At 52.1% G+C, this 23,406-nt stretch overlaps 3 protein-coding genes across 13 annotated transcripts; 1 reads left to right on the top strand and 2 right to left on the bottom strand.

The window, feature by feature from the left end:
• Window positions 1-221: 221 nt before the first annotated feature.
• LOC114858291 (calmodulin-regulated spectrin-associated protein 3-like) lies at window positions 222-11,468 on the bottom strand. Of its 4 annotated transcripts, XM_029155382.3 has the most exons (20): window positions 9,452-10,146; window positions 9,242-9,334; window positions 8,407-8,684; window positions 8,129-8,269; window positions 7,951-8,037; window positions 7,831-7,866; window positions 7,350-7,397; window positions 6,434-6,572; window positions 6,120-6,259; window positions 5,763-5,856; window positions 5,615-5,666; window positions 5,396-5,457; window positions 5,293-5,323; window positions 2,653-5,125; window positions 2,440-2,561; window positions 2,065-2,351; window positions 1,887-1,986; window positions 1,693-1,808; window positions 1,504-1,622; window positions 222-1,391 (listed from the first exon to the last, which is right to left on the bottom strand). In XM_029155382.3, exons 1-20 carry the CDS (start codon window positions 9,633-9,635, stop codon window positions 1,059-1,061), a joined length of 4,935 nt encoding a protein of 1,644 aa, XP_029011215.1. In that variant the 5' UTR covers window positions 9,636-10,146; the 3' UTR covers window positions 222-1,058. The 4 variants fall into 4 exon arrangements, with proteins under 4 accessions (XP_029011215.1, XP_029011245.1, XP_055366709.1 ...); XM_029155412.3 differs by lacking the exons at window positions 9,242-9,334; window positions 9,452-10,146 and adding an exon at window positions 11,263-11,468; XM_055510734.1 differs by lacking the exons at window positions 9,242-9,334; window positions 9,452-10,146 and adding an exon at window positions 11,263-11,468 and having other exon boundaries at window positions 2,653-5,023.
• A 726-nt stretch (window positions 11,469-12,194) lies between these two features.
• Window positions 12,195-14,563, top strand: LOC114858954 (leiomodin-1-like). 7 transcript variants are annotated; one of them, XM_029156741.3, is made up of 3 exons: window positions 12,196-12,833; window positions 13,166-13,258; window positions 13,410-14,563. In XM_029156741.3, the coding sequence occupies exon 3, from the start codon at window positions 13,545-13,547 to the stop codon at window positions 14,040-14,042; it is 498 nt and encodes a 165-aa protein (XP_029012574.1). In that variant the 5' UTR covers window positions 12,196-12,833; window positions 13,166-13,258; window positions 13,410-13,544; the 3' UTR covers window positions 14,043-14,563. The 7 variants fall into 7 exon arrangements, with proteins under 7 accessions (XP_055366706.1, XP_029012574.1, XP_029012592.1 ...); XM_029156759.3 differs by having other exon boundaries at window positions 13,152-13,258; XM_029156732.3 differs by having other exon boundaries at window positions 12,198-12,833; window positions 13,537-14,563.
• On the bottom strand, window positions 14,058-22,209 carry lpar2b (lysophosphatidic acid receptor 2b). Of its 2 annotated transcripts, none has more exons than XM_029156702.3 (5): window positions 21,887-22,209; window positions 18,321-18,725; window positions 17,758-18,252; window positions 16,472-16,731; window positions 14,058-15,311 (listed from the first exon to the last, which is right to left on the bottom strand). In XM_029156702.3, the coding sequence occupies exons 2-5, from the start codon at window positions 18,571-18,573 to the stop codon at window positions 15,216-15,218; spliced, it is 1,104 nt and encodes a 367-aa protein (XP_029012535.1). In that variant the 5' UTR covers window positions 18,574-18,725; window positions 21,887-22,209; the 3' UTR covers window positions 14,058-15,215. The 2 variants fall into 2 exon arrangements, with proteins under 2 accessions (XP_029012535.1, XP_055366690.1); XM_055510715.1 differs by lacking the exon at window positions 21,887-22,209 and adding an exon at window positions 20,275-20,519.
• Between the last annotated feature and the right edge of the window lie 1,197 nt (window positions 22,210-23,406).

Genomic DNA, 23,406 nt, shown 5'->3' with positions numbered 1-23,406 from the left:
CTGCAAAGCGATGAACGGGGGAGGAACCGCTGATTCAACCAGAAGCTGCAGATCTGCTGTCAACGGGTCGGATTCAAGGCCCAGCACAGAGCAACGACCCAGAAGGAAGAAAGAGAGGAACGAGGAAATAAATGAGGGGTTCTGGTTGAATCCAGTCTGACGTCAGGAACACGCACAAGAACCTGTTATCAGAAAGGAAATGGAAGAAATTTGACAAGGGATTCAATTTGAGCAAATCAGAGATTTTATTGGATGTATTGATTTTTTTATGGATGTGGATCAGAGCCATCTATTAATAACAGCAACCGTTTAGTTAATAAATGTCAGCTTCAATATGATACGAGTTCCATGTACAAAAGTTGGTTTCATTATCATCTCAGTTTCACCAAACCACACGTTTTCACTGTGATATTGAAAAAGGTCTAAAGCAGCCATTCATGCTGTGGCTTCCTCAGTGAAGACCACGTTCACTGACTCTGACTCGGTCAAACAGCGTCGTTCCTCTGCGTCGTCTGGTTATGGCTCTGCTCATTTAGAAGCACCTATTGACAGTTGTACAAAATAAAAGTCCTGCCAGTTGCTCTGACTTTAGAAGGCATTGTCTTTGTCTCAATGTAAAAATCCTAACTGCCACCGGTCTGTGGGGTCTCAGTGGACACAGCCAGCGACTGTACATACAACAAAGCTAGTGTTTTCCAAAACACAATTTGGTGGAATTGACTTTTCTTTTGAAAGAATTCATTTTCATTCAGACACTGAGCCGTTTTGAAAAGAATTCCTCCTTGTGCAATTGTCCTAACATTTTACAAAACATTCCTCCAGACACTCGCCGGTGTCTTCTGCGACGGGCTATAACGCTGTGCTGTTCATGTTTTCATGCACATAAAAGGGAGCATCAACATAAATGTGTTTCAGTAAAATCCAATCTGAGGCCTGTTGGTTTTCACACACGCCTACAACTGCATCTGTGAGCACGTCAATACTGGCGTTTGATCTTTGACAGCACTATAATTACAAGGTGACCAGAATGTGTGTAACTGTGATGTTGTGCCACTTCCTCATTTGGAGGAAACAGCCTTTTTAGTGATGCTGGCTCTCCTGCTACCTCCCCCGCCTCCCCCCCCTCCCCCTCCGTGCCAAAGATGACTGGGGATGGTGAAGGCATCCACGCTCATGCCCATGGTCTTCGAGGGGATGGTGCTAAACTGTTTCCTGTCTGAGCTGTATTTGTAGATGGACTCCACTTGGGCGGAGCCTATTGTTCGTGGACCCACGCCAACCAACCGCACAAGCTCTTGGGAGTCGGGGTTCATGGTATAAACGCCCCTGAACTGGCAGCTGGAATCACGGAACAGGATAAGGAAGTGGTTGGCAGGACTCTTCTCCATCTCCTGAAGTAAAACACAAAAAATTCATTTATTTTATTCTTTGTATAAGATCAAGATATGTACAAATAATCCTGATCAGTGACACCCGCATCCATAAGAACCAGGCAGAATCTACCTCAACGATCTTGCTCTTCTGTGCCTCGTTGACCTTTCCAGCCAGGCAGCAGCGGGACAGAGCATTGTGAATGATGAATTTGTTGGACTTGAAGCTCGGTTCCTTGAAGAGCTTCGGACCTGTGAACAAACACGGTGGTAAACGATCTGGGCAGCGCATGTTGGAGGAGCCATGACCTTCAGCCCGTACCTGTGTATTCTGGGGCAGGTGAGGCTCCGTTGGAGCCGCTCTCCCAGTCCTTGTCTCCGTTCTGATTGGTCGGTCTGCTCGGCGTCGCGCATCCCGAGGGCGAATCCGGACGGATGCTGCAAAACGGTCCAGTCATTAACAAAACCAGTGAACCGGCCTGCGGCTGAAGGCGTGTGAGCTAAGCAGCGAGTTACCTCTGGGCTTTCTTAGCAGGGTCAGTGCCGCTGAGTCTGGGCTCATCTGTAGCTGCCAGGTTGAGAGAGGAGTGAGAGTAGACTTTGGTCAACTTGGATCCTGGAGAAAGATGGAGAAAAGGCAGCGTTCGTGATTGCTGCTTCGTCGGGCTTCATCTGCAGCGCTCTGTGGACTCACCAGCCGCCCCCTTGGCGGGGCTCAGGGACAGCTGTGTTTCCTCCCGGGTCATGCTGCGCGGCCGGGCCCGCGTCTTCTTCACCGAGGACCGCCCGTGGTTCGATGGCTTCTGCTTCAGGACTCTGTCCAAATCCTCCATGATCCTGAGCTGTTGCCGCCGCGCGTACTCTCCTCGCGTGAAGTCTCCGCGGCGGACTGGGGTGACGGGAGGCGTGGGGGACGGGGAGGTGGCGCCCACAGGGGGCGTCCCGGAGGGAGACGCTGCCCTCCTGTCTATGGCTGCTGGTCTGAAACCAAGAGGAATCAACTGGCAGGACTTTGGATTGAAGCACCGATGAGGATGAAAAGCATCCACTTTCTTCATTCATACATTACCTGTTCTCCCTTTCTTGCTCATTCCACTGTCTCCTCTTCTTCAACTCCTCCGTTCTCTTCTGCTGTCGTTCCAACAGTAGAGCTCGACGCTGGGCCATCTCCCCTTCGCTGTGTACGTCCTCCTGCAACCACACGTGCAGGATTAAAGCGTGAGCCCGTGTGAGCGGGCCCTGGTTTCATGGATCCTCCATCGCTCTGCTTGCGGGTGCTCACCTTGAAGAAGAAGCCCACTCCTCCTCGTGCTCCCAGCTCACTCTGTTCTCCGCCTGGCTCCAGACTGTCTGTCGGTTCCTGCTTGGATTCAGGCTTGCTGCATTGTTGCTCTGCCACGTCCCTGGCTTCCATGGCCAGCTGCAGCTGCTCTACAGGATCGAGCGGTTCCGCAGCGAGTCCTCCGGCAGGTTCTGCTGCGGATTCTGCGTGATCGCTCATGGAATCTGATGAGAACTCCTGTCCTTCGTCCGTTGGCTCGTCGCTGCCCCCGTCTGGCCCTCCAGGGGAGGACAAGGAAATCTCAATCAGACTACATGGATTTCCCAAAGCTGCTGCTGCACCTGCCACAGCACCCCCTCCTCCCTCCCCCCCGGTGCTGAAAGCAGCAGACAGGGACAAAGTCTCGCTCTCAAAGGAGCACTCGGACGGGGCACCGGAGCTGCTGCCTCCAGCGGCCCTCGGCCGATCGTGTCTGGGCTGCATCAAGGCCGGCAGCGCTCCGACGGCCTCGGCGTTCTCCTGCTCGAGCTCCAGACTGAACTGAGTGGGCGTTTCACTCGAGCCGGTGTCGGACGTGCTCTCGTCGGGCTGGGCCTGCTGGCTGAGCTGAGGAGGCTCTTGAGGCGTCCGAGGCCCACCGATGCGGAAGGTGGAGGACGTCTGTACCTGACACTTGCTGGGGGACACGCGCCGCAGGTGGGGGAGGGTGTCCACATTCTGGGTTGGTGTGAGGACACGGTTGAGCGGGGGGAACTTGAGTTCAGAAGGCCGAGGGTGAGGCTGATGCTGGGAGCGGGGGTGGTGTTTGGGGCTCCTGGGAGCGGAAGAGGCGTGAACCTTGGTGCGAGGAGCAGGGCAGGAGGAGGAGATGAGGGCTTTTGAGGAGGGAGATGAAGAAAGCGCATGAGAGCGCCTTGAGGGAGAGGAGCCAGAAGCAGTACTGGGACCAGCAGGGATCACCCAGGCTTTACTGGTGCTCCGCGTCGGGGTCCTGGTTGGGGTTCTTGGTGGCGTCTTGGTTGGGGTGTGGGGCGGGGTTCTGGTGCTTCTCTGTGTGGGTTTTGGAGTGTTCTTGGGTGTGTTCCTGGGTCTTTGGTTGCTCATGAGCTGCTGTTGCTGTTCAGTAAGCTTTTGCATGTCCTTCTGCAGCGACTGCAGAGCCTCGCTCAGCTTCTGCACCACTTCATTGTACTCCACCAGGGCAGTCTCCCCGGGCTTCTCCTTCTCTGCTCCTTTCTTGCTTTCAATGGAGAATGTCACCTGCTTCTCCAGCCGCGGGGGGGTGGAGGCAGATGGCTTCTCTTTCTCCTCATCTCCAGCTTTTTCTTTCTCAATGTCCTTCTCTTCCTCCTTTTTTAATTGCTCCTCCATGCGGGTGAGGCGCTCATCCAGACTAAGGGTGTCCTCCTCTGCTCCCTCTCCTCCTCCTTCTCCTTGCTCTCTTTTCAGTTGAAGGAAAGCAGTTTTCCCAAGCCTTTGTCTATGCTTGGCAAAAATGGCTTCAATGCGTCTTTTTTGGGCTTCAATGTTCCTGCGTTTTTCCTCTAGACGAGCCCCCAGCTCCCAGGCCTCGGACCCCGGTTCCGGGCCTTTGGGGCCTGGGCTGCCCTGGCAGCCAGGTGTCCCTGCTGGAGTGGAGGGTGTATGTGGAGTTCCTGGGGTATTGGGGGTTGGAGCAGAGGTCGACTCCTCTCCTGGAACCGCTGGATGTCTTCTCCTGTTGTCTCTCCGCTCAGCAAAGCTCGTCATTCGCGGACTGCTGCTGATGCTGTGGTTCCCCTGGCGACCATTACCAGGTCGAATGTTACCAGGGGCGTTTCTAGGGGCATCATCTGACGCTTCCGAGGAGTCAACGCTGCCGTCTCTAAGTACAGAGTCATCGTCGCGTGACATGTCGGATGTCCTTCCTGATCTCTCCCTCCTCTCTCCCCTTCCCTGCCTTTGAGTATCACTCACTTCTCCTCCTACGGGCCGGTACAGGCCTCCAGAGCGACAGGGAGCAGAGCTACTGAGCTGGGGATTGTCTTCCTCAGGACAATGAAGGAAGAAGCCAGCAGGGGCTCCCTCAGGCCTTAACCTGGGCTCCGTTCTTCCACTCAACACTCTCCCACTGTTCTCTGCGACCCTTTCCTTCTTCCGATCTCTGCTGATGGGTACATGGACCACCTGGAGGGCCTCCTCAATGGTGGGCAACTCTCCCAGTGGCGCCGTGTGTGCATAGGGACCCCATGAAGATCGCTGCAATGGGGCTGAAGCGCTGACCAGGTGACTGAGATCCTCTGGAGGACTGTAGGGGACATGAGTCATCCCCTTTCCTGCTGATGTCACCGATGAGGTCATTGCAGGGATGCCAGTGGCGAGGCTGTCAGTGCTGACAGAGCGAAACACACAATCTATTGGGTTTCCCATGACAACGTCAACATCACTGTCCAGCCCAAATGGGATGCTGAAAGTCACTGCTGACAGAGGACGACTGCAGAGAGGGTGAGTGGCGATGGGAGGACGCACGCATGGACGGGTTGAGCCAGACACGCATGGAAAAGCAGAGACCACAGAAACCAAAGTAAGATTTACAAAATTAAGATAAAATATGAAGCAACACAACATTTACTAGAAATTACACCAATGACCTTTATGTACCTGATTTGTTTCTTTGTCCAACCTTTATGTTCTGAAAAGACAGAGGAACAAATGAATGTATGTGTCCTTTATATTAAAACCATTGGTCAGCGCTCTGTCTTACCTGGTGACACAGGGGAGGAGATGGGAACAAAGGGTTGTTTGAAGATGAAGGAGGGAGAACCGCTGGAACAGAATAAAACAGCCACATGGTTTCCACAGACCCAGAACAGCTTCATTTACCCTTGTTGGCCAACGGTGTGTGAGAACGTCGACATTTATTTTCACGCTTCACGGTTTAATAATTGGACCAAAGCTAGAATTCAAAAGATGTTTTCGATACCTGTTGCTGTTCCCACTGACAGGACTGGTGCAGTCCAGCAACCCTGAGACATCTGAAAGACAAAATGCCAGTTCCAGATGCTACTAATCACATTTTATGACAAACACCAACAGCCAATGTCGGATTATTACAGGCGTGTATCACAGACCTGTGAGGTCTATGGGGTGTGAGGGTTTGACAAAATCCGGATTCTTAATCTCAAACCATTCCAAAAGTTCAGCGATGAAGCTCATGATGTTCAGCTGAGGAGCAGAATCACATTAGGTTACCCAGATGATTCATCAGCATCCTATGGATGCTGAGTGCATCACAGACCAGCATCACAAAGAGCAGATGGACAATAAAAGCATATTGAACTGTAAACATCACCAGCAACTACTAACAGCGACTCCGCATCTCCTCCAGACTTTACTCTCATTATTGTTACATACAGTTTCTGTGCTAGTGAACGTGTCCGTTGGTTGCAGTGAATCCGTGACGCGTGAGCACGTGCGTGTGTTCGTACATGCAGAGCCGGCGGCGCGTAGAGCAGGTCCTCCACAGCCAGGGGGCAGCAGCTCTGCAGCGTGCTGTCACAGAACTCCTTGATCAGCTGCAGGTTGTAGACGCTGTCGGCCACTGACATGGTGTCCTTCAGACACACGTCTGGAACGAGCAGAAATATTCAAATCAATACATGTATGTGAGGAACCTCACCTATAAAGACATCATCTTGTGTCTGCTGGTCCATTGCTTAAACTGTGAGTGGCGGAGAGCGCACATCACTCGATATAAATCTTTCATCATCTAATGTGAGTGTCTGTGCGTTAGCGTGTGTACCCTCCAGAGGCAGCAGGCCGGGGCAGTAGTAGTGCAGCACAGCAGCTATAGCGCAGCCATTAGACAGGTCCTTGACCGCAGAAACCAGAGGGAAAGTGGGAGTCAGCTTGGACTGCACTTTGTCCTTCCTGTAACGGATCTGGTGGAGAAGAGGGATGAAAGAGGAGGGAGGGGGTCGAGAGCGCGAATCAAAGGGTAGGTACCGAATCGTCCATTCTGTGCAAATAAAGAGGATGAAAGATGGTGTTTTAAGGGACAAAGTAATTTAAACCAGCCATGATTTGCCTTCTCTAAACCAACTATCAAACTCAATCTGTGAAGCCAGCCAAGCAGCAGGGAGAGTAGAAAAACCCACAGAAACACAGCACAAGACCAGTGATGGAGCAGAGCAAAGGTCGAAAGGGGCAATAAAAAAAGTCAACACAAAACTGTGCACGGGTCAGTCACAACTTTAACACAAGCTGGTGTCTGATGGGTAAAACCGTGACTGTCCGGTGCGAGCGAGGACGCGTATCCTCCACTGTCCATGCAGTGAAACAGGCAGTTCTGTGGGCGTCCGCTCACGGGCGGCTACAAACGACATAATCGGGTCAGAGGAGACGCGTTTTACTGCCCGGACGCTGTTTTCACCATTGGGTCGACTAAATGATGCTGCAGCCTTTTCACAGGAGGAACGAGTAGAAAGGTCAAGGTTGAGCCTAACGATGCCTCCTGCAACAAGGCTGCGGCAAACAGAAGCAGATATGAGCAAATACGGAGCGTTGTGTTGATGAGTTAATACGTCCAACCTCGGGGTTGGAGCGGGTCAAGCTGCAGTCAGTCAGTAACTGGTCAGGAGCTGGTGAGAGGTGTGGCGATCGGTCAGTCAGTGGGTGTGGAGGATGAGGACGAGACAGAGCGAGGTGTTATACGTTACCACTGGAGGCTTATTCCCCGACTCCTTCAAACAAAAAGCGATAGCATGCTGGATGGGGATGGAGGAGAGAGGGAAACAAGCATAAATGACAGGGGGCCGGTCGTCATGGGAACGGCCACACCACAGTCACACGGCCCCGCTCGGAGAGAGGAGGAGGAGGAGGAGGAGAGGAAGGGCACGAACACAGAGGCTGCTGCAATGTCAGCTAAAGCAATGGAATGAACCTCTCTCCCTCCTCTCCAGCCCCATCACCCCCTCCCCCCGGCTCCATCTGGGCAGTTTGTGATGAAACTAATGCCCGAAACACCTTCAGCTATTAACGATAAGCAGCTACGGGACATTTTAGTGGCGGCACTTCAGTTAACACGGTTCATATTCATAATGAGACAGATAAGAGGAGCGCGGCATTTCCAGCGGGGACAATAACGTCAGCCATGGCAGGACGGGACTCACACAGACGCACACAGAGGAGCACACTTACAGGAACGAGCTTCCAGTACCAGCGTGTGGACTGAGGCTGCGGGAGAGCGAGAGCGAGGCCGGCGTTAGGAGGAGCAGTGGATCTGAGCACAGTCGTCTCTGGTGTGAGGCCGGTTCTTACCAACTCCTGGCTCGGCTGCAGCTCGCTGCACGTGTGCGGCTTCGCAGGCTCCTCGTCCTCCGTGGTCTCTCTCAGCTTCTGGTTCAGCTGTAAACAGACCCGGTCCGATCAGAACTCTGCCGTATGACAACCTTCGCCAGCAGCAGCAGCAGCAGCAGCAGCCGGGTTTGGATCTCACCCTGTTGACCCAGAAGAGCAGAGCGTTCTCCCACGGAGCCCCGGCGCCGATCTGCTCCGCCTCCGCCGCCATCGTCACTCTGCCCACGGACTCTCTGGCCGCCAGGGACATCAGGGCATCGATCAGAGCCAGGTGGGAAGTCTGCAGCAGCCAGAGACGGAGGGATTAGAGCAGTGGAGCGCGGTCAGTCCTGGTCTGCCTTCACCATAAAGCAACCTGTCTACTCGCTAACGCAGCTTCCCTTTGACCTAAACGCAGCCTGTGATGGTGTCACGCACCGTCTTGATGGGGACGCTGCTCAGGTCCTCCTCGCTCACGTCCGCATCCTGCACCTGGGGAGCGAAACCCTTCTTGACCAGGAACTGCAGCAGGGCCGAGTTGTCCCCCGGAGACTCCTGCGGCGCCGGCAGGGGGTCCCCGTGGGCCCGCGTCAGCAGGGCTTGGACTCGGCAGTAAATCTCCGGGGACACGAGCAGCTTGGACACCGCCGGCTTGAGGTGCTCCTGTTCATACTGGTCCTTGTAAAACGGCTCCCGCAGCTCCACGGGGACATTTTCTGAGGAGAGGAGAACATCCAGGTGCCATCATTTATTCCAAGGCTTTGGACGAAAGAGCTAATGTAGATACTTCTACAGACATTCTGGTTCCCAGAGGATGAACCCTGCTAACACCTTGATTCTCCTGAGGGCAAATCTGCAGACAGTTTACAGACACTGAAGGTTTGCTGAGGCTGCTTCCTAATGACTCTACTTTAACCACTAGTCTTCTCTGTTTGTTTTGAAGTGAAATGTTCTCATGCTGATACATCGAACTAGGTTACGCCTGCTTTCATCAGTGCTAGCGTTGTATGTTAGCGGCGGCCATGCTAAGCATGCCTAGCATGCTAGCAGGCTGGTGTTGTAATCCTGCCAGTGAAACCTCCGAATTAATATTTCAGCAATGATGCAAGTGGATGGAGTCCACTCAAGCTTGTGCGCATGCAGAGGTAATTAACTGACTAAATGAGTTCTCGGAACCATAAATCGCCTGGTGCAGATCATAGATTATACGATATGATACGAGGAACGGGGATAAACTGAGCTGCGGCACCGGCTGCAGCTCCGATGCAGAGACCTGCTTCGTCCGCGCTCGGTTCCATGTGGCAGAAGTCACAACGGCCAAAGGAGACGATGAAGCAGCTACTGGATAAAAGGAAGGAAGGTGCCCCTGAAAGGGTCAGAAAGTTATGTGACAGCAGAGAATCATGTCATCATGTGCAGGAACGGCTCCGGGATTCGCAGACAGGCCCGAGGACCGGCCCGGCTCAGACTTCCCCGGACTGACCTACATTCCAGCTCCGCAGCCTCTGGACGTCTGAGCAGCAATTCAGGATAATCTTGAAAATTGGATGGGACTTCTGGACGGGAATATCAGCGTCTACATCTCTTCCATTTACTCTTCCAGTCAATCCTCCTTTCCTCTGAGCCTCATTTCTGTGCTGCTCCTTCATCCATCCATCCACACACATCTAGCTATGAGCGGAGAGGCCACGGCTCGTTTTCCCTCTGCTTAAGTCTGTCTTACGTAACCGTTTGTGTCCTCCTTGTCTTCAGGAAGGAGCTGAGGAGAGAGAACACGCGGCTCGTTTTAGGATTAAAGCCCGGCCTCTCACACTGAGACGCACTGGGAGGAAACGGGACTGTCGTCTCCATGGGAACAGTGGAAATGGAAATCTGTCCCCACCGCAGAAAAGGGAATGAGACTGGACTGTAGATCAGGACCCAGTTAACCCAGTTAGCGTCCTACTAATGACATCAGAAGCAGAGGCTGCCGCGCAACCCCTAAAACCCAGACATATCAGTTTGCCATAAATCATAAAGGAATTTGCCAGGAACATGTTGCTGTCACATAATTTGATAATTTCATGAAAACTTTTCATGAAGTCAAGAACTAGAACAAACATCACCCAGTTCTATTGTTTCTATTCTAGTTGGAATATAGTGGTGATTGTGTGGCCTTGTGTGTGTGTGTGTGTGTGTGTGTGTGTGTGTGTGTGTGTGTGTGTGTGTGTGTGTGTGTGTGTGTGTGTGTGTGTGTGTGTGTGTGTGTGTGTGTGTCTGTTAAGTGAAGTGAATGATCCCACGTGCAGTGTTTCCTTCTGGGCCTCCATTAAAGTTGTGCGAGGAGCCCACCGGGCATTTTCCACTTGATAGACGACAGCGAAGGCTCCCTGCTGAGAGGCTTTTCAGCTCCACCGTCTCTGTCCCACTGACTCAGGAGTGGACACAAGTATTACACAAAATTCTGCCTGAAGTTATTACTACAGAAAAAAATCAGATCTGAGTCGAGAGGTCGTTGTGCTGTGACCTGAGCCTGAACCTAAACACAGAAGACGGCTTCAGTGCTGTGAATATTAGAGTTCCTGCGCTAGTCATTAATGGAAGGAGTGTGAATGGGCAGCTGCCATTTTATAGGTGACAGATCATAATATGATGTCATCCACTATGGAGGTGACTTAGCACCTCTAAAATGAGGATGAATCGAACAAACGCCCCTGAACTTCCATCAGAGCAGATGCTAAAACCAGGCTCTGGAAATGTGCCGTTAGAACCGAAGCGTCCTCGTCCACAGCCGCGCGTTACAGCGCAACGTGCGTGCGTAACACTGACACTAATATTATGCGGTCTTGACCCATTTTGCCGCTGTTTACTCATAATGCGCGTCTCTTTGCAGCCGCTGTTACTAAATCATGGGCTGTAACTCTTCTTATTTCCCTGAGCACCGGCTCCTCGTCCCTCCGTCGCACGTGCGCCTGATCCAGCGCCTGACAAAGGGCTTTGTTGCACTGCGGCGACGCCGACAGCCTCCAGCTCCTTCGAGCCTCATCCACCACCGAGGACCCCTCCTCAGCCTCCCGACGAGCCTCCCGTTTGCGTCAATGACCGCCTCCTCAATATGGCATCCTACCTAACGCTGCGCAGCCTGGGAGCAGCCACTACAAGCATCAGGGCAGCGGTTTGCGGGGACTGATGCTCGGACTAGAAGCAGAAACGTCTAACTACCACCTCCATATGGAGACGGATGAATTATTGAGCGCCCCACCCAAGCAGCGCCTCGGGGGCGTGAGCGGCCGCGGATGCGGAGCGCAGTCTAACCTGCTGAGCCGTACGATTTCGACAGCAGCCACCGGACACTGGCGCAGATCTTGGCCCGGGTGAAGTCGTACTGGTCCAGCGGTTTGATCTCCGGCAACGAGAAGGTCTTCTTCACGGGAGAGTCCACCATGGCCGCGCCGTGCAGCACGGAGCTCACGGACACAGCAGCGACGGCGGCACCGGGAAAATGTGGGGGGGAGGAGGGATGGAGGAGGAGGAGGAGGGATGGAGGAGGACCCAGTGATGCACACAGCCCGAAACGAGCGCTGGAGATGACGACAAGCGCGAGAGAAAGGATGGATTCAGTCAAAGTGGGACTCAGTAGCTGGTAGGAGGGTACACGGATCAAAATCAGTACATGACCAATAAAAAATACCACGCGTGACACCAACCAGCTCCACGCTGCAGTAAACGTAATCTCCAGCATCAGTGGGAGACGCGACATGGGCTTTTATTACACACGTCAAAAGTAGAATGCTGCTATGGTAGAAACACACACACACACACACACACACACACACACACCCCCCCCACACACACACACACACTGCTCTAGTCCTCATTTATGGTAGCGGAGTGTGGAGCGCAGGTGCTGAACAGAGCCAGTGACGCTGCCCACTTGCTCCACGTGGAGGCGCACGTGAGCAACGCGCGTCCCACGTTGACCCCGTGAACTCATCCGTGGTTATACTAGCAACGCGTGAAGGCGCGTGCACGTTGAAGTGCTGGAAGTAACAGAAGCAGGTTTATCCATGACACGATCACACATCTATGAAATCTGCTGTTTGCTGGTGGTCTATGGGTGATTTACTGATTCCGTTCCAACCAGCCCGTAGAAAAACACAATTGTATTGTTACAGAACATAAATAGACAGTTATAACCAAAGTGACTGTGCATCCTGTTTGTGTCACAGAACACTCATCATGAAACAGGAAATGCAAGATGAGGTGACATGAGAGCATTTAATCAGAACCCTTTAATTGTTCCGATCTGTGAACGTCAGTTAAACGTGATGGTAAATTATTGGAAGCGTGGACACAGCGTCCTCCATTGAGCTTCACGCTCAGTACTGCACAGAAACATCTTGACAAGTCGCATCAGGAAACACGCGCAAACAGCAAAAAGACTGAGAGTCAGGTGTTGTTGTGTAATCACATCCACGGCAACATGTGAAAATGGGATCATCCTGTTAGAACCAGTCGACGCTGCGAAAGAACACAATAAAACGTCGTTTAAAGATGAGTGAGGCCTTTGTAATAAACCACACAGAAAACATTCATGCATCTCTACAAACCTTTTGTGAAGCAAATTCTATAAGACACCTTTAAAACAGCGCATACGGAGTCGGTGCCTCCCAGTAAGAATGCACCAGAACCAGTTTGGTTCTTTCCCCGCTGACTGGTAATCTCAACATCACGGAAACGGTTATTTGCGTCTTGGACTTGTGCTTATGGTCGGAGTTGGTGGAGGAGCAGCCAGCGGTGCTGTGCGTTTGTCTCAAAAAACACGCGAGTCGAATGGTCTGAGAAGTTTAGAGGCGACGGTGTCAACGAGCGTTCGAAGAGAAAAGGTTTGTGTGTTTAATCTGTGAAGAGGCGTCACCTCACTACCACTGTGTCTGGTGTTTGACCAAGCGTCCTCACGGTAACAAGTGAAAGCACGGTGATCTACCGCTATGACGCCTTGTTTCTGTTTAACGTGTGGGTAAATGCATTTTAATGCATTAAACCTGCAGCCAGCGATGGAAAGGTTAATAATAGAAAATCATTACGACCGTCGGGCTGTAGACGCTTCATCGGGTCTCAGGATTTCCACTTAAGCCGTTCTTTCTTCATTTAAACACACCGTTTATTGCCAATAAGCAATAAAAGCCGTTGTTCATCTACAGCTCTTCTTCCGTAGCTGTTCATTTTCTTCTCCAAAGGAGAAAAGGAGCCGCTTTCATCAAAGGTGACGCCTGACGTTTGTCCAGTAAACGGAAACCAGACGGTACAGGTAAACAATGAATTCGTGCATCATTGTAGCAGTAAAACATTGACTTTGTGACAGGATCATTTAAATGAACTCCACATTCTCTGCATAAATGCAAAACGAACCACTGAGCAAATAGCCCTGAAATACTTTTACCATGTGAACTCATTTACAGGAATCGATCTGGTCTGAAACACAGAAAGTGATTCCAACAATATTATAAACTACATCATCGTATGTAAAAGCCAGACAGGGACACAGACAGTGTCTTCAGGCTGATCCTCATCTTGGTTCTCGCGTAGGTGATGTCATGGGCGGCTCCTCCATCAAAAAGATCTTTCGAAAAAAGAAGAAGTCGCGGTGGAAGAAAACCTGGAAAAAGATGAAAAAGGCCCTCCCCACCAAGAAACGCAAGAAGAAGAAGAGCAACGGGCTGCTGGAAAAGCTGAACCCCAGAAAGAAGAAGAATCCTGAGAAGGAGGAGTCAAAGTCGCTTAAACGAGTCTTCTTCGGTAAATCAAAGAAGGAGCCGAGTGAGGACGCGACGCCGCCTGAGAAGAAGGATGAGGGAGCGCTGGAGAAGTTAAAGGAGCGGATGAAGAGCAAGATGGGCCGGAAACCTTCAAACGGACTCAGCAAAGTAGAGGAAGCTGCATCTCCTGAGAACCCGGAGGAAACAAAGGAGCAAAACGCCAGCAGCAGTCCCAGGAAGGAGGAAAAGGAACCCACAAGGAAACTGAAGGAGATCCTGAAATCCATCCGACCCACGAGATCCAGAACAAAAGACGCTCAAGACAAAGAAGCGTGAAACAGGCGACAGGAGAACTGATTGACGCTTTAATGACGACACTGTCACAGGAAACCATAAAACATCCAGGTTCTTTCCAATGCACACAAATGTCAGTTTTTACATTAATATGTTCACCATTAAGCTTCACATCCTGTACAGTCAGTCATGTCTGAAAATGAAACCACGGCTATAAAAAAAGCAACAAGTAGATTCAGGTTCATCTCGGTTTCTCCTGTGGCTGCTGATGAGAGCCTAAAAAAACGCCTTATATCTATTATTTACAAAGCACTGTGTCATTTCGGCAAAAATTAGATAAGTAAATAAAGCAAAATAAAAAAAGAAAGAAACAGGTTTATTGACTGATAAAATAAAGTGTGTTAATGAAACAAACATGCACGTGACAAGATCCGTGTCTCTCCCAAATCATGAAGGCTAAAATATCCAGTTAATGTGTGGTTATACTTTGGGGGTAAAATGTTAATATCATGCAACAAAACTGTTGTAATAATGTAATAAAGCCTGAATGTGTGAACCAATAACGGGTCGAGCGCTTTATAACTCAGCTTTAAGCTGGATCCATGATACAGGGGTTCATCAGTGCAACAACCTCTCAGGTGGTAATAAAAACCAACGCACGTCTCGACTTAACGCTGCTTTCAACCGGTTGAGCGAAAAAAGCAGCCGTTTTTAAATCATCGGGCTCAAATTAAAGTTTGTGGAAACACTCAGCAACTTGGATCATTTCCACAACCTTGGGAATTTATTTCCCGACTAACAAACCCTTTACTTACAAACGCACCGGGTCCAATACAGAAAGGTGGCGGTTTCCTCAGACAGAAACAGGTGAAGGAAGCTGGAACCAGTGATCAGGCGGAGCCGCCTCCAGTCTTGAACATGAACACGCTCCGCTTGTTCAACGGATCAACAGATGGTTCAGATCCCAACAGGAAACGAGCTCTCCACTTAAAGCGAATGAGGCGTTGCTTCCTCGTGTCCGTGGACTGAACGCGTCCCACATCGCGAGGAGCCGCGGATCCGGAGCCAGTGGAGGCGTTCATCCAGCGTGTGTCACAGAATAAACGGTTTGGACCCAGTGTCCGGACGGCAGAGGAGCAGGTTCAGGGTTCGGTACAGTCACGCATACACGGGTCAGTGGGATCGCGCGCAGCCGTCCGTGCGCGCGTCGCCGCCTTAACGCCAGTCTTTGGAGGCGTCGTCGCGGTCTCTGCGGATCAGAAGCGTCCCGTTGTTCCCCTCCGTCGGCGCCGCGGTACGAGACTTATAATTCTACAGATACAAGAGTGAGGGAGGACGACACGGAGGATGGGGATTAGGTGCAGCAGAGAGGAAGTGGGAAAAGGAGAGAGAAACATGGGTTAGTCACGTCCAAACCGACCAGAAGGAGGAAGACGCAACACGGCCCCAAAACAGCGCGAGACGCGAAGCGAGCGGCGACAGACGTGGGCGACAAGTCACACGTGGACAAACACGCTTTTATTAGAGGTAACAGAGTTTGTACAGAAGCAAAAGGAAGGCGTTCCTCAACTGGTAAAACATGAACATGGGATGCACATTAGCTTATCTGAAATCTTATGAGCATGGTTAAATACAGAAACTACTTAAAAAAACTACCCATAATGCACTTCCCTCATATTTACACAGTTAGCAACTACCCATAAAACATTTATAGTATAAACATGCTGTGCAGGCCTTTGTAAAGTTAGTCTAACCACCTGCCCCCACTTCCTCCCTCCTGTGTGTGTGTGTGTGTGTGTGTGTGTGTGTGTGTATACACACATGTCAGTGGAAATGTGGTGAGGAGCACGAGCCGCTCTAAACTCAATCCACCACAGACAATCAAATGGCTTCATGAAACCTGTTCAAATGACAAAAAGGACCTCGTCTACTGAAATCGCAGTCTGACCAAGATTGTGGCTCCTGACAGATAGTGACACCTCGCCGTTTCTCATGCATGTGGTTCTTTGACTCTCAGCCACAATGAACTGACAACCAGTCACAGCGGAAGCGTCTGCTGGTGGATGCAGAGCTTTCAGTAACGCGTTTCACTGCTACTTTTACAGTGTGACGTCACTGATCTGCTGCGGACGATCGAAATGTGTAAATACGCAACATAATATGGTTCTTTCTTTCTTTCTTTGGATGCAGCGGTTTCAGTGATGCAGCGAGAAGACGCCTTCGCGAGGTGAACGTTGAAGCTAAACTGAGGATTTTCACACCTTCACACCTAGAACAATAGGTGACGACTGGGTCGAGCTAGAAAGCTCGCTGTGGCCTGTCTGAGTCGGAGGATTTTCTGCCTTTTCTGACGTTTGGGCTCATGTTTAGTGATGCTGGCTGTGGGACGGCCCTGCTCAGCAGCGTCCTCAGTGGGAGTGGGCACTGGGCCTCTCCCTGCAGCTGCTGGCCCCGTTGCTCTCAGACAGTACCTCATGGTCCAGGGTGGTGAACTGGACTCCAGAGTTGTCCAGCTGGTCGCCGCGCCGCCGGCACAGGTAGCACAGGATCTGCTTGAAGGTCCTCCTCATGTCGCCGTCTCTGAAGGAGTAGATGATGGGGTTGAAGAAGGAGTTGCACTCGGCCAGCACCAGGAAGTACTTCTCGTACTGCAGCACGTTGCACTTCGTGCAGCCCACGCCGTCGAGCAGCAGCAGGACCAGACCGGGCGTCCAGCAGATCACGAAGCAGCCTGCGGGGGGGGGGGGGTGTAAGGGAGGAGACGACCACATCAGAGCTACAGTCAAAGAGGAAGAGCGTCTTTGGAAACGGGGCGTAAGGGAGAAAGAATGTGACAGGGCAGGCACACACACACACACACACACACACACACACACACACACACACACACACACACACACACACACACACACACACACACACACACACACACACACACACACACACACACACACACACACACACACACACACACACACACACACACACACACACACACACACACACACACACACACACACACACACACGCGGTTTAGTCTGCACGCTCAGATTTCATTATCATAATACTTGAATATGCAGCTCAGGAATTCACTGGACGCACACATCCCGCTTCTGCAGGACGTATCTATGTGCATACGGCATGGGCTGCAGGCGGAAACATGCGTTTATGTGGGAACTCATGATTTAGACTCACTGAACAGTAAAATGTGACAATATGAGCCACGTTCATGTTCAGAGTCAGGAGATGGCGACTCTATTACAATACGTCCTTAAAATATAGAAAAGCGAGTGGAAGTCAGCTATGCAGCCTGTCAGGTCATGCTCAGGGGCTTCCTCACCCTCCTCACCCTCCTCACCCTCCTCACATGCCAGAGGCGCTCGGCTGCGGGTGCTGAGCGACGGCAACAAGACGTGCACGTTCTTCCTTCACACGTTAAGGAATTTAATCAAAAATTAAAAATGAGAGATGGAGCAGGGGAGGAAGGGGAACAAACAGAGCGGAGGAGTGGGAGCATAGTTCAGCAAAACAAGCGGAACCAGCGGCAGAGGAGTGAATGTGGGAGGACTGTCGGCTGCAGCGAGTACAGACACGCCGAGGGAGGAAGCCTGGGTGGAAGCGCACACGGGCTCAGTGTCTGACTGCTGAGTCACAGACCTGAACAAACAAATCAGCTGAGATCAGGACGATCACAGCACGTTTCCCTGAGCGGCGTCTGCACAAAGCGGAGCTTTGAAACATGAAATCCGGTCCTCACCCAGGATCATGGAGACCGTCTTCATCAGGTTGAGCACCGTCTCCCGGTGCCTCATCTGCGTCGTGTGCTGCGACATCTGACTGCTCTTGCGCCTCACGTAGAGGAAGATGCGGGTGTAGATGGCGACCATGACGGAGAAGGTGAACAGGTTGACCACGGCCCAGAACACCAGGTAGCTGCGGCTGTAGAGCGGCGCCATGGTGGAGCACTCGCCGAGGGCGCACAGGCAGTTCCAGCCCATGGAGGGAATGAGGCCCATGATGATGGCCACCACCCAGATGAAGACGATGATGATGAAGACGCGGCGGGTGCTCATGTTGCTGTGCAGCTGCATGTTGAAGATGGTCTGGTGACGCTCGACGGCCACGGCCAGCAGGTTGAGGACCGAGGCCGTCAGGCTGGTGTCCACCAGCCCCTGGCGGATGAACCACTGCTCCCGGGACAGCTTGATGGTCCAGGGACCCGTGTGGAACATCAGGTGGAGGTAGGCGATGCCTGAGGGCAGAGGGGGTGGTCAAACAGGGCTCACATCGCGTTAGTGAAACAGAGCAGAGGAGCTGTACCTGCGAAGAGGTCCGCCACAGCCAGGTTACCCAGCAGGTAGTAGATGGGGAAGTGAAAACGCCGGTTCTTCAGAATGGCCCCCATCACCAGCAGGTTGGAGAAGATGACGATGAAGCAGACCGTCAGGCCCAAGGACACGATCACGTAGTCCCGCGAGCTCCAGTGGTCGCTGATGTTCTTGCCGCTCTTCTCGTAGAAGAACTTGATGGTGTAGTTGCAGAAGCACTTCGTGCAGCCTTTGTCCGCGTCCATGATGGCGGTCCAGTGGGCGCGCGATGAGAGGGGGGGGGGGGGTCTGGGGGGAGGAGGGGGAGGACTAGGGCGGCGTGGGTGGAGGCTTGGTGATCAGCATGCCATTAGTCGCACAGGTGAGGAGCGCAGGGACGCAGGAGCCGCCGGAGAACCTGTGGAAGAACTCACCATCAGCTCAGGGCGACTGAATCAGCTGTTACTTAATGAGGGAAGAGAAGAAGAACGGACAACAGACGGGAAGCAGAAAACAGCAGCAAGGTCAGCGGCCGCCACCATCTATTTCTGTGGGAACGCACCGTTCCACGGGTCACTCAGTGCAGTCGGGCCAAACACCAAACCAACACATGCCACAGACGGACGATCCCACAATTAGACTGAGCGGTGAGGGAAGGAGGCGGCGCCGAGACGGCAGTCAGCCGGGTTCACGCTCGGCTTAAAGCAGCCGCAGCGTTCAGGAGCCTCCGGCAGCGAGGAGCCTCCGGCAGCGAGGAGCCTCCGGCAGCGAGGAGCCTCCGGCAGCGAGGAGCCTCCAGGAGCCTCCGGCAGCGAGGAGCCTCCGGCGAGGAGCCTCCAGGAGCCTCCGGCGAGTCACAGTTCAGGTCTAAACGGAGCGAGCTGAAGCTCCACAGACACCGGCTTCATGTAAACACAGAGGCGGAGGGTTCCTTCGCCTGCGTGACCCCCCAGAGCCTCCAGATGCAGAACATCTGCCTCACGAAAGCAATCAGGTCACAGGGAACCCGTCTCAGACAAAACAGGAAGACACACGACAGATACGGAGACCAAGCACACGTCAGGAGCTACAGTTACAGTTCGCTAATCTCCAGTTGACAGTAAACTTGTCAAGGCCGCATTTTGACTCCCCCCCCACTGCCGCCTCCAAACCCAGTGCAGCGAAATGACAAACTGCGCCGGCGGCTCCAAGTTCAACTCGCTCAACAATGGAAACAGCAGAGCAGCTCCTTTACAGCAGGGACACACCTCACAATTACACAATCCAGCTATGAAACCCAATCTCAATCCAAACACACACACACACACGGAACCTCAGTGACCCACTCTCCTACCAAGCGTGTGTGGAGAGAACTGCAAAAGCAGAGAGATGATGGATGAGACAACGGTAAGAACAGGGTCACACTGTAAAAGCATGAAGGACGATGTGAACAGACCACAGTCAAAACAATCTCAGCACAAAGTTCACACACACCTGCACGTCGGGCGTCAGTGCTGATCTGACGTCTGACATTACGTACTATCATATCTGAATGAAACGTTTTCCATTTGAATTCACTTGCACTTTCACTTTCTGCTGTTTTGAATATGCACTAAACAAAAGTTCAGGCTTGAACACGCAGTCAGAGACAAGCAATTCCACTGCGTCACGTACTACAACATGAGCCTGACGACGCTGCGAGCGCCCGCGACACCAGGTCCAGGGTGAATCCTGGGACAAATGAGCCCTGAACGCGTGCTGATCCAGGATCCACAACAAACAGCACCTGAACTCATCAGGGAGGAACAAAACACATAAACACATTCAGGCTGCGTTTGCAGACAACGGCATCTGCATCAAAGCTTCAGAAAGTGCAACGGAGTTCCATCTGTTCCTCTTTAACGCTCAGATCGTGTTGTTCTGATTTTGATTAGCATTTTCAGCTTTAAAAAATAAAGACGCATCCCAGCAGTTGCTGAAGGACCGACCGGAGCTTCTGTTCCTGCAGCCAAACAATAAGACGAGCTCTCAGCTTCTGTGTGAGTTCACGCCGCATCTCCTCGTCCCGGCGGCGTTGGCTCGTGTCTGCTCCTCACTGACCCACTGAGTGTGCGACGTCGGCCCCCGCCGTGTTCGTTTCACCACCAGTGGCCCTCGTTCGTACGAATATGCATGTGTGCGCGTTTGAATTTGAATGGATCGGGCTGAAACAGAAAAACAGCAGTTTGAATGCAAACCGGTCTTTACCAGAGCAGCCACGCCCGAGCCCCCCCCCTCTGTGGGAGAAGAGCCTGAACACATGGACCTCAGCAAGCAGCAGGAAACCTTCACCACACACACACACACACACACACACACACACACACACACACACACACACACACACACACACACACACACACAGTCCCTCTGAGAGGCGTGGACATGCAGCCGTAGCAGGAAGGACAGCCTCATTTGCATAATTGCCACCTTCAGCCACTTAATCACACAGCTCCATGCACCGACACCTCGTCCCTCATCACGCAGGGAAACCGGTCGATCAACAGGAAACCGAACTGCACGCAAACTAAAGTTGATCTGAGAAGTGGCTTCAACTTTTAGGTCACGCATCCGCTTTCACTGCAGGTTCGTCTGAGTCATAGGCCTCAGACGTGGAGAACATCAACTTCTCGCTCAGTTTGGTGCAGATGTTCAACTCTACACATGACACTGAGCCAGCTGATAAACATAGAACGTGAACCCAAATTCAACATTTGAATATTCAAAAAGATCCATTCGAATTAACAGAAAACCAGAGTCCGGACATCAGAAAAAATCTGAAAACAGATTTAAATCAAACTGCATAAAAGCAACAATTTAAAAACTCATGCTGCTGAACTGAGGCAGAGTGTGAGCTCATTGTGAGCTGATGGGTTTTATTTCCCACTTTGTGGCTGCGCTGTCAACAGCAAAAAAGTTAAACCAACTGCTTGCAGCTCAGTCGCCGTTTTACCGCAAAGCACAGACTGTAACAGCAGGTGGTAAAAATCCTCCGCTCTATATAACGATAAAATAAAAGGCCAGCAGCTTAGGCTCGGCCTTGTTGTTCTCTCAACACCGTCATAAGGTGAACTTTGAATGGGTGGAATTAAAGCACAGCCGCAGCCTCTCCCCTCCGGGAAAAGCTCTAATGAACGGAAAGCAACCGACGCTGGAAAACCGGGAGCGGAAAAAGGCGAAACACCTTTAAAAGTTCCTGCAAACCAGTGCGCACTCCCGCGGAGCCCAATCAGCGGCAAAGCGCGTTCACCTTCACGTGATCATTAATTACAGGGCGCATTTACGGGCGACACGGGAACCAGTCATTATAAATAGACGCTCCGGTTTCACCCAGCGACGGTCGCATTAATGGGCTGAGGTTTGTGTTCCTTCAACACGCGGACGGCGGAGGATGCCGTGCGGGAAAAACTCCGCGCTCCCCGCACGAGCGGCGCCGCACCGCGGTCCGAGACCTCCAAATGCGAACCGAACCAACCCACCCAGAGGCGCAAAGAGCGCACGGAGCGGCCGCACCACGAGCTCGAGGGTGTTGCAGACAAAAAGGCGAACGCGGTGACTCACCTTTCCGCTTCAGCTCGTTCGTCAAGTACCTCCAGACGAAAGTGTCGAGTCGATGGAAAAGACGCGCTGAACCCGAGTTCACGATTTAACGCGCCCTGCGCGCACGGAGACACAATGCAGGAATAAGAACTGTGGGTTCTGTCTCCGCTGCCCCGTCGCCTTCCTGTCCTTCAAACTTACGCTGGCCGCTTCCGTCACCTGTGCTCGGACCTTTGTCTCGCTTCCGGTCCTCGGAGGAGCTGTTACCTGTGCGCAGTGGCCCGCGTTGTGTGAGGCACAGGCATAGCAAAAAGGGTGCGGCGCGTGCCTCCTCCCCCTTCTCTCCCCCCCCCGCCGCCGCTCCGGCTCCCGCCGCCTCTCGCGCACAGCGGCGGGTTCGAGCTTTTCACGGCGCCACGCGCTGCCGTCGACCTGAGCGCTCCGGATCCGCCCCCGCTGCCTCACGGCGGAGCAGCAGCCAATGACGGCACAGCTGAGGGTGATTGACGGCGCGGATCTCGAGCCTCTTCATGGATTTGAACGAGTAACCAAAGTTAGTTACGTTTCTCTTGCTCTGTATGATGTAGTGGCGCAAAAGAAAACTATTGTTATCTTTGAGTAAACTTTTTAACAGTATAAAACAACCATTCATTTATCTAAGAGGTGCATTATCAATAAAACAATCCACATCATTCTGTAGATAATAATTAACCAAAAGCATCTAAAAGTGAAAGGCTCCATTCAGACGTTCGTTTTCCTGTTTGGTGGAGAATTATTGGAGTGAGTGAGTTATCAGAAGCTTCACATGAGCTGTTTGCGACCAGCTTCACGGGACTCCAGGGGCCAGAAGAGAAAAGAGGAGTGAAGACAAGGAGGCGGCAAAGCGAGGAAAAAGGACGCTCTTTCCTGTTTACGTTGAACAGTCGTTTGTTCGGCGTTCACCATCTGCTTCCCTTATTAGGCAGCGTGAGCCGCTGCTCATAGCTTCCAGTGTGGATCACTTGTTTCCGTTGCGTGTGGCAGAGAATGCGTTCCCATGGCGACAGAGATGCTGATCAACCCCATCCTTCACGTCAGGGCATAACTGATCCCGGGTCAGGGTCACCCGCAGCCCAGAGCGCTGCACCATCACATTTACAGCTTGAAATTCCACTTTATTGCACAGTGGATTGCGTTTTGCCACCCTTTTCTTTGTATGTGTGAACAATAAGTAGGGAACAGGGTTCACCTCATACGTAGATCAACAAGGTTATTTCAAAGGCTGCTGAAATAAAAATAAAATATGAAGTACAGGGGAATATAAGCAAAAGGTAAGAATAGCACGAAAGACAATATCAGAAGCTGCAAAAGTAAATCCATCCCGGGACACAACATCGAGTGTGGCGCTTCATTCACCTGGGAGACGCTGGCTGTGATCACGCCCCCGCTGACCCCAGGTCAGTCCAAACAGCAAGGAGGAGTCCGAGCTGTGGTTCTCTGAAGGTTCACGTGGAGCCTCGGCTTCAAAAGTCAAAAGCTGCTGACGTGACTCATCCACCAGG

The sequence above is a fragment of the Betta splendens genome, chromosome 1 (genome assembly GCF_900634795.4).
Source record: "Betta splendens chromosome 1, fBetSpl5.4, whole genome shotgun sequence".
Lineage (NCBI taxonomy): Eukaryota > Metazoa > Chordata > Actinopteri > Anabantiformes > Osphronemidae > Betta > Betta splendens.
The sequence above is the reverse complement of the archived record's forward strand: the minus strand, read 5'-3'. Positions and strand labels throughout refer to the sequence as shown.

What these genes read in the sequence shown, in the direction of transcription:
- LOC114858954 (XM_055510731.1), top strand. Translation starts at nt 13,545, where the DNA reads ATGGGCGGCTCCTCCATCAAAAAGATCTTTCGAAAAAAGAAGAAGTCG.
- LOC114858291 (XM_029155382.3), bottom strand. Translation starts at nt 9,635, where the DNA reads ATGTGTGTGGATGGATGGATGAAGGAGCAGCACAGAAATGAGGCTCAG. An exon ending in GCAGCGTCCCCATCAAGACG is followed by an intron (nt 8,270 to 8,406) that starts GTGCGTGACACC and finishes TGGCTGCTGCAG; the next exon opens with ACTTCCCACCTGGCTCTGAT. An exon ending in ACACCCCATAGACCTCACAG is followed by an intron (nt 5,667 to 5,762) that starts GTCTGTGATACA and finishes TTTGTCTTTCAG; the next exon opens with ATGTCTCAGGGTTGCTGGAC.
- lpar2b (XM_029156702.3), bottom strand. Translation starts at nt 18,573, where the DNA reads ATGGACGCGGACAAAGGCTGCACGAAGTGCTTCTGCAACTACACCATC. An exon ending in TGTGGCGGACCTCTTCGCAG is followed by an intron (nt 18,253 to 18,320) that starts GTACAGCTCCTC and finishes CTCTGCCCTCAG; the next exon opens with GCATCGCCTACCTCCACCTG. An exon ending in GACGGTCTCCATGATCCTGG is followed by an intron (nt 16,732 to 17,757) that starts GTGAGGACCGGA and finishes CCCCCCCCGCAG; the next exon opens with GCTGCTTCGTGATCTGCTGG.